General features: G+C 35.8%; 1 protein-coding gene and 1 pseudogene across 1 annotated transcript; both read right to left on the bottom strand.

Moving 5' to 3' along the window:
* Positions 1-1,497: 1,497 nt before the first annotated feature.
* On the bottom strand, positions 1,498-3,890 carry LOC147934408 (uncharacterized; annotated as a pseudogene).
* Positions 3,891-5,166: 1,276 nt separating this feature from the next.
* On the bottom strand, positions 5,167-6,965 carry LOC104724123 (plasmodesmata-located protein 7). Its single transcript, XM_010442574.2, has 3 exons — positions 6,054-6,965; positions 5,640-5,756; positions 5,167-5,375 (listed from the first exon to the last, which is right to left on the bottom strand). Exons 1-3 carry the CDS (start codon positions 6,811-6,813, stop codon positions 5,368-5,370), a joined length of 885 nt encoding a protein of 294 aa, XP_010440876.2. The 5' UTR covers positions 6,814-6,965; the 3' UTR covers positions 5,167-5,367.
* Between the last annotated feature and the right edge of the window lie 6,359 nt (positions 6,966-13,324).

Genomic DNA, 13,324 nt, shown 5'->3' with positions numbered 1-13,324 from the left:
AGATTTATTGTTATCGGTAGAGATATTGGATAGATATATTGTAATGATGATAGAATTATGAAATTTTGATAGAGATGTCAGGACAATGGTGACAGATATCGTACGCTTATGTCGGATGGCAGTTTTGTTTGACAGATTTATGTAGTCATTATGGCAGACATATACGACTTAGTAGTTTTATATGACATATATAATTTTAAGCGATGATAGATATTTCCATACTGATAGATTTAATTAATAGCGATAGAGTTATTTGTTAGTGTAGTGGTAGACATATTTCTTACTGAAATAACAAAAGTTAGGTAGAGTTAAACCAACAGACGTGATAGAGTTAATTGGTTTGACAGATTTATACTATTGTTGTTTTAGGTTTTACTATTGATTAACAGTCTCCTTTGAGACGAGTTTCAAGCAGCCGCTAAAACTTCAAAGAACCGTCATCTGACCTTCTCGTCAACTATTACAGAGGTAGTTGTACATTAAAGTTATGTGGTTCTCCATTTACAGATCTAGATCTATTTCTCGTTTTCCATAATGGAGGATATATCACTAGTGTGTGGAAAGTGGGTTTTAGTAAAGAAGCGGTGGGAATTTTGTGTTGACGAAAGAAGAGGTTCGAGGGTGCTAATGGTGAGCAAAAAAACATTATATGAAGATTTTGTTTCCATGGTGTACGAGGATTTTGGGTTGGAGAGAGAGATGTTTGGTGTTCAACTAAGTTATAAGTTTTCAATGACGTTGCAAACAATGCCAGCTGATACACCTCCTGTTTTTGTCTGCAATCATCGCCAGTTTGAAGGATATCTTAGAATGTGTAAATCTGAGCGTCTATGTGTTGAGCTCGATATTGTAGGGGAAAGGAAAGTGTTGATCGATCAAGGTCCTACGGAGTATATAAGACTAAAAGAGAAACTAGGGGTGAGGAGTACAAGAAGAGGAAGGTAGGCTGGAAGGAACCCATCCACACTGAACAGAAAGTGGAGGAGAACAAAGGAGTTGAGGAAACGAAGTCATTTAAGGAGAAAGAAAGAACGGAGGTCTCAGATGCAACAATTCCTATCATTGATGAAGACGATGAATACCGATTTGACTGTTGCGAGGATAGTGACAGAGCTAGCTCCGGGGATGAAGACTATTGTTTGTATTCTAAGTTTTCAAACGTAGACGAAGATGAGAGAGAAGAAAAAGGTCAATATGGGAGGAAAAATAGGAGGAGGGCACCTTTGCGAGCAACGAGTTCAACCCCGGCTAAAGATTCAGTCCTTATCGAAGTTGGTGGTGTTGTAATTACCAAATCCATCAACCACCCATATGTAGGATAACTTTTCGGCCACATTGCCTTAGGACTCATTATCTTCATATAGAAATTAGAGGCCCCAAAATCCGTCCTCAAGAGGTTGTCCATGTTGGCATCAACTAGCTCAAATGAATAAGCATAAAGAACCACAAGAAGAACTTCTTACTAGGGATAAAGAAAATGATAACTTACATTTCTAGTTATATAAAATTCATTAGGGCATCCACCTTTGCAGCATCAGCCTTTTCGAATGGATCATAAGCTGTTGGGGATAACTTAACACCACGCAACATACTCTTGACCATTAAACTGCCAACAAAAGGATCTTGTTGGGTGGATGATAGGTTCCTTGGTCTAACTTTCCTTGTTACAACATCATCCTTGCACAACACTAACAACTTTTCCATAGCACCATCAAATGCCTTATTGCGAGCATCTTCAATAGGATCTGATTCATCAGAAAGTGTGGTTGGTCAAATTGAGGCTTTTTTTGGTGACATTGGTTCTTGTTTAATGGATGTACTATCGTCAACTTGCTTTACAAGTTGTGGGCGTTTGGTGGACTTTGAGTCTACTGGATCATCTTTGCTTTGGGCTTTGGGCTTACAGAATTTGGCTTGTGCATTTGGATTTCTAACAGCACAAGATATGGGGTAGCCATCTGAAGTTTCTTTCACCTGAACTAACCATGACTAAAACACAACATGTAATTTTTTGTCAATTCACATACCTCAATAGTCAAACATATGATAATACACTTCCCTAGTTTCTCAAATAGTTTAGCTTTGTTATGTTTTAATAACATAAAAGTAGATGTTTAAAATTATAAGATGTCAATGGAAAATTTAAAAGGAAGAAGTAGTAAATAGCAACCAAAAACATTTAAAATGCCACCAAATCGACTAGAACATCATTTTAAGTATCAATATCTGGTACGGAAATGTTTGAACAACTCTAGAGGAAAATTATAGAAAATTCATCAAGCAATAGACTTAAACTTCTTATTTTGTAATTCTACACTCAGCTACCCATTACGCTGCGAATGAAAACCCTTTTTTTTAATCAACCAATTTAACTTAAACACTAATTTAAAGAGAACTGTCGGTCGAGGATCTTACCTCATCTTTCTCTCCAACCACACCATCTTCACCTGTTGTAGATTCGGCGGCCTGAGTTTGAGGTTTGCCTTTCTTTATGAAATCAACATCCGCTTCTAGATTTGTAACCTTCTTTTCTAAACTTTTAAACTGTTCACTTAGCAAGACCACTTGACCGCCCAAATGAGAGTCCATGGTGTCAAATTTATTGGACAATGACGCTAACATATTCACCACGCTTTCAACACCAGCTACATCCAACGACACATGCACTCCACCAACTGACTTCGTCCTTTCAGCATATTCATCCCTTTTGCCTTTCTTGTCCGAACCACCAATTCCAAGCGACTTCTTCTTCGATTTGTTAAGCATTGCTGGATTTCCTATATTGTCTTCGCTTTCCACCTCCGCATCCAACTCCACGGCTTTCCTCTTTCCTGGCTTCCTCTCAACAACAGAACCATCCCAAGCTCGCTCATCAACACAGGCATTCATAATATCACCCAACAAATTGTCCAACAATTTAAAAACACCATAACCTTCGGTCTCATCAGGCCAGAATGGAAACAATTCTGCTTCAGGTTTGACAACTAAATGATGAATTTGGAGCTACAAAACACCAGAAATTGTAATCAAGTCAGTTATATTATTAACATCATACAACAGAACTCGATAAATACACTTGTATCTGCTTTAACAAACCTTCTTTTTCTTCCTCTCTGAGAATAAGAAGTCACCTATACTTTCCCTGGTACGACATGCATCCCAACTAAGCAGGAGGACATCATCACCTTGGTTTTTATTCCCGTATTCTTTGCCTAGTTCTCTAATACTCTCAAAAGCCCAAATCAACAGAACATGTGCACATCCATGAACCACATACGACGTGTTCTCATAGGACACGATTTTTATGGAGACTATTAGTCTCTTGAAACTTACTCGACCCCAAGGAAACCTCTCAAATGCTTCCGTATTGAAAACACGTTTAGCATATTCCAAAGGGATCCTACTAGATCGCGAAATCCCTAAAATACCGACATGCAACACAAACAAAAGCCCAATCATTTTCCTTTTCGGCTCACCCCATGTCCTACATTCCCTCAATACGTAAGTCAACTTTTTCCAGTTTGGTCCCACCCTAGAATCAACCTCATCTCGCCCCACAACTCTCTGTGATCAACATCCACTCTGTCTTCCTCATCAATTTTGTCACAGTTGAGGCCGGTGATATCACTAAACTCATGTAAGGAGAACCTAATTGGATTACCTTCTATTAGCGACCACATCTCATATCTCCTATGTATTGCTAATTGTTGAGTTAAGAAATGATGCACAATCTTGGAACCCCATACATATCGACTATCAGCGAGCTTCAAAATCCCTCTGACGTGCGAATTATCACGAATGTTGTTATAGACATCATCCCCAATGCAATCTCTCAACAGCCCAAAACTGTTTAATGTGCAATTAATGTGCATGCTCCTCTTCTGTAAAGGAGATTTTCACTGAGGATATAGTCTCGGAAGATACCTTAAGGTCTTTTCAGTACTACTAGATGCCATGTCCTCCCTGCAAATGACATTTTCAAAATCCATCAGACTCTATGCGACAAACATATCACATTATACAAAATCTTACTACACAATATCTTCTCTCAAAACTTAACTCTATCATTTCATCACAAATGATCTCTTCCTATACAATCTCTACCACAACTACATAATAGCCTCTGTAACTCTACCAATATACACATACCTTCATTGCCAATCCCCGCCAAATTCAAATCCAGTTACATTTTACAGATTTTTTTCACACTAGTTGCTACCAACCCAAATGTATCTTCACCCACACTAACTACCGCCACCAATTCCTATCAACCATCTCTAATTACCAGTTATTTTTCCTCCACCAATTCCTATCAACCATTTCAAAATTAAAGAAAGGGTTTCATTGTGTTACTAACTAACTTTCTGGGAGACTCGAAATTAAACTACACCCCTTAACCCAATCTTTCTACTCATCGTCGTCGTCACTATAACCTACTTTTCTCGGCCACCGCTAAATCTACCCAACCCACCTTCACCAAACTAAAATTTATAATACACAACTGTACTATCAACACATCCGAAGCTGTCACGGTGTTTATATAACTATACGTTTCACTCAGAACTTACCTTTACTGGATTCTCGCCGACGCCTAGCTTCGTTCTTCCGAAAATTTTCAAAATTTGCTTCTCTTCCTCTATATTAAAACCCCCTCACGAGAAAAATAACATTTATCCCAACTCCAACTCACCAGATCTCCTCACCCTCGCAGAGCCTTAACAAAGATTTTTCTTTTATGGTAATTCTGGAAAAGTTTTAGGTCGAAATCTCTCTTTAACTATCGGGTTTAACAATATGTAATGGTACTTCTGTAATTAATAGTTTAACCTAATGCTTTAACGTTTTTTTCAAATTTTTATGTGTTGTTTGAGTAAAAGTTGTTGTTTGAGTAAAAATCGAACTTATAAGTGATGTTTGAGTAAATTTATGAAATGTTTTAACGTAAGAAAACATATGCATTGCTTTCTCTTTAAAGTGAAGGTAACATTTGAAAATAATATTATACAATTTGGTATCTTTAGAAGAGAATATATGCCATTTGACAAATAAAGATCGACATAAACTTTTGCTTTTAGTTTTACACCTCTCTTTTGCTATCCCCCTTTTACTTTGTTGCTTTAGTCGTAATCTTTGTTTCGGACCGGATATGCATTCCTTAAGACTTCCTTTTCTTATCTCTTTTTCATTTAAAATAATTATTATCACAAGTATTATGTAACAACAATCCAAACAAAAATAATTAAAATATGCTGAAAAAAGTAGAAAAAGAAATAAAGTTTTGACAGAATCCAAAGCGATATACATCTCATCTGATTTTTTATGCTTCTTTGAGATCCACGCTCTTGCGAATCCTCAGAACTTTGACATTTATTTACCTGAAAAAATTTAAATTTTATATACACATATTATTAATTAAAACTTTGAATATCCTAATAATAAAGGTTACTATACTACTCCTCGATTCACCTAATTTTATGATGCACGTGCAAGCATCTTAAATAATATAACATGACTCATGACAGACCTTTATCATAAAACCCATGCATGTATAATTTGAATATGTTTTTGTGTGTGTTTTTCGTATCTTTTGTGATTTAAATCGGGTAAAACTAGAAATTATGTAAGAAAAATAATTTTACCTCCGCCACGACTGCAAACACCTCTGAGGAAAAGAAGGAAGATAATTAGAAGAACAACTGCAGCTAGTAGTCCTATGATGATCGCAAACGTCCTTTCACCTCCGTAGTTTGCTTTATCTATGTAATCAACAACAGTTTAGCATTGCAAAAAAATAAGGATCTTGCTTCATTTAAATATTAGTGCAAATTGCCCACAAAAAAAAAATAAAAATATATATATAAAAATATATATATATATATATATTAGTGCAAATCTTTATTTTCAGTAAGTTTTATAATATTCAAAACAAATTCTAAAGCAATATAGATAACTCAAGTTTTTTTTAGAGAGAGTAAACAAATTTATACATTAGAGACTTGCCTTACTAATAATAGTAAACTAATAGTAGTAACTAGTAAGTAAAGAAAACTTACAATTATGAGACTTGGCATAGTGTTGTGCCCCATCAGTTGAATATCTTGCGTAACACTTAGCCAAGAACATGTCTCCGAAGACGGACGTGCCACAATCATTCTTTAGCCGTCCGATGGCCGTTCCTAAACAGTCTTGGCACTCCGACACCGTTAGATCTCCTACACACTGTCCCATACCTTGAACATCACCGGACCCTCCCGCTCGAAAATAGCCTCCACCATTGACTAGCTCCGTGAGAACGGCGTCTCTCCGGCCGATCCCATCAGTGTTGTAACCCTCAGAGGGTCCACACTTCTTGAGGACAACGGTCTTGTCTTCTTGGCCAAGGAAGCTGATATTATCGTACTTGATGTAGCAGCCGGCTAGCTGGAGTGCTCCACCGCAGGTGAAAGGACAAAGAGGGCCAACTTGAGAGACGGCACGTGCCACACACGTAGCGCAGTCGGGCATGGAGAGGTCACCGCGGCATTGGAAGAGGCCACGGGCTGTGTCCGAGGAGGAAGAGCCCATGATGGTGAAGTTGTTGTAGGATGAGTATGTGGCTGAGTTGACTAGAGAAGTGAGAAGAGAGTTGAGGTTTGACTCATAAGCAGAGGACGGAGAGAATTTTTGCTGGGAGCAGCCGCCGTAGACGAATGTGTCTGTGGCGGAGGTTGCGAAAGAGATTGAAGGAGCCGTTGCGGCAAGGAGAAAGAAGAAGGAGAGAGTTTTGATGATGTTTCTTGCCATTGGCATTGATGGTAAAAGAGAGAAAGACATTAGCAATGAAAATGGATACTTATTTATACATGTTAACTGATTAAGGTTTACTTAAAGGTAAACTGCATGTGGAATGATAAAATGGTAACGTGAATTCGTATGATTTAACTACTCACAATATATATATTAAATATATATAATGGTAACTAATCAGTAATCGCAGAAGAATGAAGTTATTTTTATAGTATTCATTTCCATATTGATTATGTTTATGCGATTCAATAAACTAGGGCTGGGCAAAATAACCGATAACCAAATAACCGACCGAAACCGAACCGAAAAAAACCAAACCGAATCGAACCGAAATTCTTCAAATACCCGAATGGTTAGTAAAAATCTATATCCAAACTAACTGAAACCGAACCGAACCGAACCGACAATTAAATGGTTAACCGAAATATCCGAAAACCTAGAAGATATCAAATATTATATACTTAATATTATGCAAAACTATAAAATAAACTTAAAATATAAATTATTTCTAGATTCAAAACAATTAAATATTTTAAATAATCAATATATGTAAATGTTATTATTTTGAATTTACAAAGTTAAATACTATTTTGTAAAATTGAATCCATATTTTTCCCTTTTTTGTATTTTTGTTATTGTATATTTGGTTAATTTTGGTTATATTCGGTTAGTTTTGGTTATATTTGGTTTATTTGGTTAATGTTAATATAATTTATGTTAGTTATGGTTATTTATTTAAATAACCAAACCGAAACCGAACCGAAAGAAACCGAACCGAACCGAACCGAAATTTCAAAAATATCCAAATGGTTACTATATTACTATATCCAAAATAACCGAAACCGAATACAACCGAACCGAAACCGAATGGTTAACCGAATGCCCAGGCCTACAATAAACCATCATTGTTATTGATCAAAATTGTTTTAAATTTTTATCATATATATTTTCAAAATTTAGCAATCAATATTTAGTGTTTTACTTAATTATTTCTTAATCTGCAATAAGTTAGCTTATCAAATTATTGAGAAACGTTTGAGGGTGTGATCGCAAAGTAAGCTAATTAGTGATGGGTAATAATTAGAAGGTGTAAATTAATTGTAAAATTTAAATATATTTTCAATAACATGTGGATGGGTTCACTAAAGAAGTTCTAAGCTTTTCATAAAGCAGGCAGCCATGCAAGAAAAGGTTTTCTAATTCTTAAAATTTATAATAATATTAGGCATATAGAAAATAATTTATTTTAAAATGCAGTAGTTATCATGATTATGTGCTTATAAGCGTTATACATATATCTAAAATATAACTTTATAGGTCGCAGTACCGTAGTGCGGACCCAAATTAATTTAGAATATATGTATACATTAATCTTAAGTATTTACTATTTACTTTTTTATTTTACTTAATGTTGTGAACTCTTTACATAAAATATCGATATCAGACTATTCAACACTTCCCATAGATTACTCCAAATTTAGACTCAACTAAATATCGACTTAAGTGTTAGATTATTATTTGTTGTGTAAATATGTAATTTTAAGTTGTGATTAAACTTTTATTTGTAAATGATTATTTCTTTTTACTTTATATTTTTTAGTTGTAGTTAACTTATAATTTTTGACGGGAAAAAAACAAATTAACTCTTATTTTCAAGATGTAGTGAAGTACTAATGTCAACGGCCCATTTTTTCTTTTTCTTTTTTAAAGAAGTTGTAATGTAAACAAGATAACTGAAAAATTCACAACTTCAAAAAAGTAAATAGTAAATAGAGACTTTAACAACAATCTTCACATTTTCAATAATATTATTATTATTTTTTTTTGTGAAAAACATTTTCAATAATATTATGTTGGTCTTTCTTCCATAACAAAAAAGTGTTAAATTGAAAAGAAAAAAGGAAATAGTATTTATTTTATCTTTCATAACTAAAGAATGTCAAATTGTAAAGCTGAATATTCTTTTTTCTTTTTTCTTTTTTTCTACAAATAATTCTCGAAGGGAGGGTAGGTGGGTGATCTCCGTGAGAGCTTTAAGGTTCATATTTTTCTGGTTAAATTTAATTTAATTTTTCTTAAGTTAAAATTGTAAAGAAAGAAGAAACCTCCAATGCAAATGCCAATCACTTAACCTCGCGAATGACAGAGTTGTGGGATTGTCTTTTACAGCTTGATTTGTTTGATGTGCGCTATTAAGGTCCTCTTTTCACCTGATTTGTCCGGCTGGAAACACAAATCAAAGGGAAATGTGTTTGTCGGCTCTCAGTGCAAAACAGAAAACATTCAAAAGAGAGCTAAAAACACTTTCGAAAGAGAATTTTTCAGATATACAAAATAGAGTGAGAAAGACTAACTTACTGCTACAAACTGTGCAGGTACAAGCTATATCCAATCCGTCGCCAGCTCTGTTCCAAGAAGAGAAAGACCTCCACACCAAATGGAATTTCCTCAGAAGGGTGGAAGAAGCGTATTTCCGACAATGATCTCGCATTAACTGGCTTAAAGAGGGAGATTTAAACACGGCTTACTTTCATCGCATTACCAGGATCCACAATGCATTCAACGCCATCAGATCCTTCTCTAGCTCTTCGGGAGCTATTATTGATGATCCAGTTGAAATGAGTCGACTGGCTGTTAGTCATTTTGAATCTCTACTTGGTTCTGTTGTTATGCTACCCATCTCCGTTGGTCATGCACGGATACAAAGCATTATAACTTACCGATGTTCCCCTGAACTAAAACTCACAATGGTAAAACAGCCTACCATTGAGGAAATCACAAAGGTAATGTTTAAGCTAAATGCAAATAAGGCACCAGGGCCTGATGGTTTTACCTCTGCCTTCTACAAATCCGCTTGGGGGATCCTTGGTTCAGATGTCACCACAAGCATTCAAAAGTTTTTCTACACATCCTTCTTGCCTTCAGCGACTAATGCAACAACACTTGCTTTGATCCCGAAATTCCCCGGAGCCTCTCTCATCTCAGATTTTTGACCAATCTCCTGTCTTAATACTCTATGTAAAGTCATCTCCAAGCTTCTGGTAGCAAGAATCAAACCTGCCCTCCCAGCTTTGGTCCAGCGGAATCAAACTGCATTTATCAAAGGAAGACTATTAGTTGAAAATACCTTGCTTGCTGTGGAACTTGTAAATGGTTATCATCGAGAGAAAGAACCCAAACGGATAACAATAAAGGTTGCCATCACAAAAGCATTTGATACTATCCGATGGGAATTTATCTTTAGCTGTCTAAGGGGAATAGAAGTACATGAACTCTATATTCAATGGCTTCGGGCATGTATATGCACTCCCTCCTTCTCATTTGGCTTCAATGGGCGCGTGCATGGGTACTTTAAAAGTAGAAGAGGGCTCAGGCAGGGTGATCCACTATCGCCTTACCTCTTCGTTCTTGCACTAAATTGTCTTTCTGCCATGTTAGATAAAGCTGCAGAAGAAGGAAAAATAAAGTATCATTACAGGTGTCGTGATTTAAAGCTCACTCACTTATGCTTTGCAGACGACTTGTTGATATTTGTAGATGGATCATTAGCCTCGGTTCAAAGGGTCCTTACCATTTTGAAGGATTTTGAAGCTGTCTCTGGTCTGGCTGTCAGTCTCCCTAAGACTAGTTTCTTCTCTTCCGGGCTTTCTCAACCTGAAATTGACCAGATCAAACTTGAAACAGGGGTTAGCCATGGACAACTACCGATCCGTTATCTAGGCATACCTCTCTGCACTAAAAAGCTTACCTTGCTCGACTGTGCTCCTCTGATTCAGAAAGTAAAAAGTAGCTTAAATGCCTGGTCCACGAAATCTCTCTCATTTGCGGGAAGGTTACAACTCCTAAACATTGTGATTGCTGGACTGACGAACTTCTGGTGCTCAGCTTTCCTCTTGCCAAAGAAGTGTATTGACACATTGAACTCTCTAACTGGTGCTTTCCTGTGGAAAGGAACTACAAAGGGTCATCACTAGGCCCGAGTGGCTTGGGAAACTATCACAAATGCGAAATCAGAGGGAAGACTAGGTATTCGTGACTTGCGGAAATGGAATACAGCATGTATGATAAAACTTATCTGGCTCTTATTCTTCAGGGCAGGCTCGGTGTGGGTTGTGTGGTTCAAGTCGGCTGTTCTCTCTGGGGATCCTAGTAACTTTTGGACCCAGAAGCCAAGTAACAAGTTCTCCTGGTTAACGAACAAACTTTTAAAGCTTTGGGAAGAGGTATTCCATTGGATAAAGATTAAGGTTGGCAATGGAAGAAGTTGTAGGTTTTGGAGCGATCACTGGTGTAGTCTAGGACGGCTGTCAACCTACCTGCACAATGAAGGAACTTTGGGCATCCCGCTAAGATCAACCATCGCAGACCTCTGGCGTCATGGCACATGGAGGGTACCACCTGCACGATCCGAAAAACAGGTCAATCTTCATATTGAGCTAACTACCTTACAACTAGAAGACGAAGAGGATAAGTACATCTGGTGGATTAATGACCAACTGCGAGATGGTCGAACTACTGGTAAATCTACACTGCCCTAAAAGAAACTCTACCTAAGGTGGCATGGTATAGGATCGTTTGGTTCACTAAAGGCATACCAAAGCATAGATTCCTCACCTGGTTATTTGTGTTGAATAGATGTCCAACTAGGGATAGACTTCGATCTTGGGGTTTACAGGTAGATCCGTCTTGTCTGCTATGCAGATCGACTGAGGAAAGTCGTGATCACCTTTTCTTTGACTGTCCATTCAGCTGGAGCATCTAGAACCTCATCGCCAACCGCTGCTCCTTCTCCATGTCCGTTCTTGGTCTGACTGCCTTCAGCAACTCACCAGCTTCCAAGGTTCTAGAGTTGTCAAGATACTCCTTCTCACGGTTTGGCAAGCTACGATCTACAACATATGGACGGAAATGAACCATCGTCTTCATCGGAACAGCTTCAAGTCCGCCGACCTTATTGTTAAACAGATCGACTCTCTTGTGCGAAACAGAGCACTCAGCTACCGTCACTCTAACTCCATCCTATCCTCCGACATGCTACAACTCTGGTTTGAAGGATCTTGTTAAAAGAAAAGACAAACCCTAATTGCCCCTGGATTCTCCTCTTGTTAAAAAAAAGGATCTCGTGTTTTTTCATCCCAATCATTGATGACAGCGTGGAGTGGTTCGCCGTTTCATTGGTTATGATTCAACTCTTTGGTTCAAGATTGGTTCTATTCTAACTAAGGGGTTTTTAGTTTGGTTTAATATTTATTTTAATATTTATCTTATTGGGTTTCGGCTCTGTAAAATATTTGGTTCCATGCCTTTAAATTTGAATGATTTAAAAAAAAAAAAAAAAAAACCTTTTTCGAACGAAGACACATTTCTCCAACTGTACCATCGCACTCATCGAGTTTTCCATTTCTTCTTTTTAGGATATTCATTGCTTGCTCTCGAAGGAACACCCGTACCACTTCATTTAACATTTCTTTATTTTCAAAAGATAGGAGAGTTTTCGTACTATAGTTAACATATGATAATATTATCATCATAACTAAACATTTCAGGCATACTCATAAAATTTGTTGATTTATTGTTTGTTTGTATTGATGTTGGTGAAATCCAAAGTTGTAGATAGAAGATATTCAATTTTGGTAACATTAAATGTATTTCAAATTTGTCATTCAGAATCACTATTGTAATACTTCCTCTGTCTCACAAAGATTGATGTTTAGAATCTTTTATATATTTTAAGAAAACAATAATTATTGAATTTAAATATATTCTTTTTTTTTACTAAAGAGATATTATTTAATTTTAAACTAATAACAGTTCAAAATTTTAAATCTTTTCAATGATTATTTCTTGAAGTTTACAAAACATCAATCTTTGTGGGACAAAAAAATATCCCAAAACATCAATCTTTGTGGGAAAGAGGGAGTATAAGTTTGAGTTTGTTATATTTCCTCAATTTCAAAATATAAGATGTTTTGAATGGAAGCATGCAGATTAATAAATAACCATTTTAAAAAAGTTCAACTAATCATAAACAAGACTGCATAGTAAAAATTATTAAACTAATCTAAAAATAGCATAGAAAATTGAAAACATCTTATATTATGAAACAAAAAATATTCTCTAAAACATCCTATATTATAAAACAGAGGAAGTATTATTTTCTCAAAAATCTATACTAGTATTTTTGTAGAGTCTTTTAAGAAAAAAAATTTATATATTTTTTAACAACACCAATATAAAAAAATATTGAATCAAATTGATTTAATTAAAATTGTAAATTTTTGTGCGGTATACTGTGGATTATATACTAAATCACTATAATTAACAAAATAGTACATTAACAAAATTAAAATAAAAATTTGTCAATGATAATATAGTTAATGATTTATTTTTCATGTTCAAGAAAACCCTCTACACTTTGTGTGTCTCGTTTTCAATATTTTTGTTGTTGTTTACATTATTCATTTATATTTATGTTTTTTTGTTTTTAGGAATATTATTTTTATAGGTTGTGAAATACTTCGGAGATTTAGAGGAGAAA

The sequence above is a fragment of the Camelina sativa genome, chromosome 11 (genome assembly GCF_030686135.1).
Source record: "Camelina sativa cultivar CO46 ecotype springtype chromosome 11, ASM3068613v1".
Taxonomy (NCBI): Eukaryota; Viridiplantae; Streptophyta; class Magnoliopsida; order Brassicales; family Brassicaceae; genus Camelina; species Camelina sativa.
Note: the sequence above shows the minus strand (reverse complement) of the source record. Positions and strands in the feature narration are given on the sequence as shown.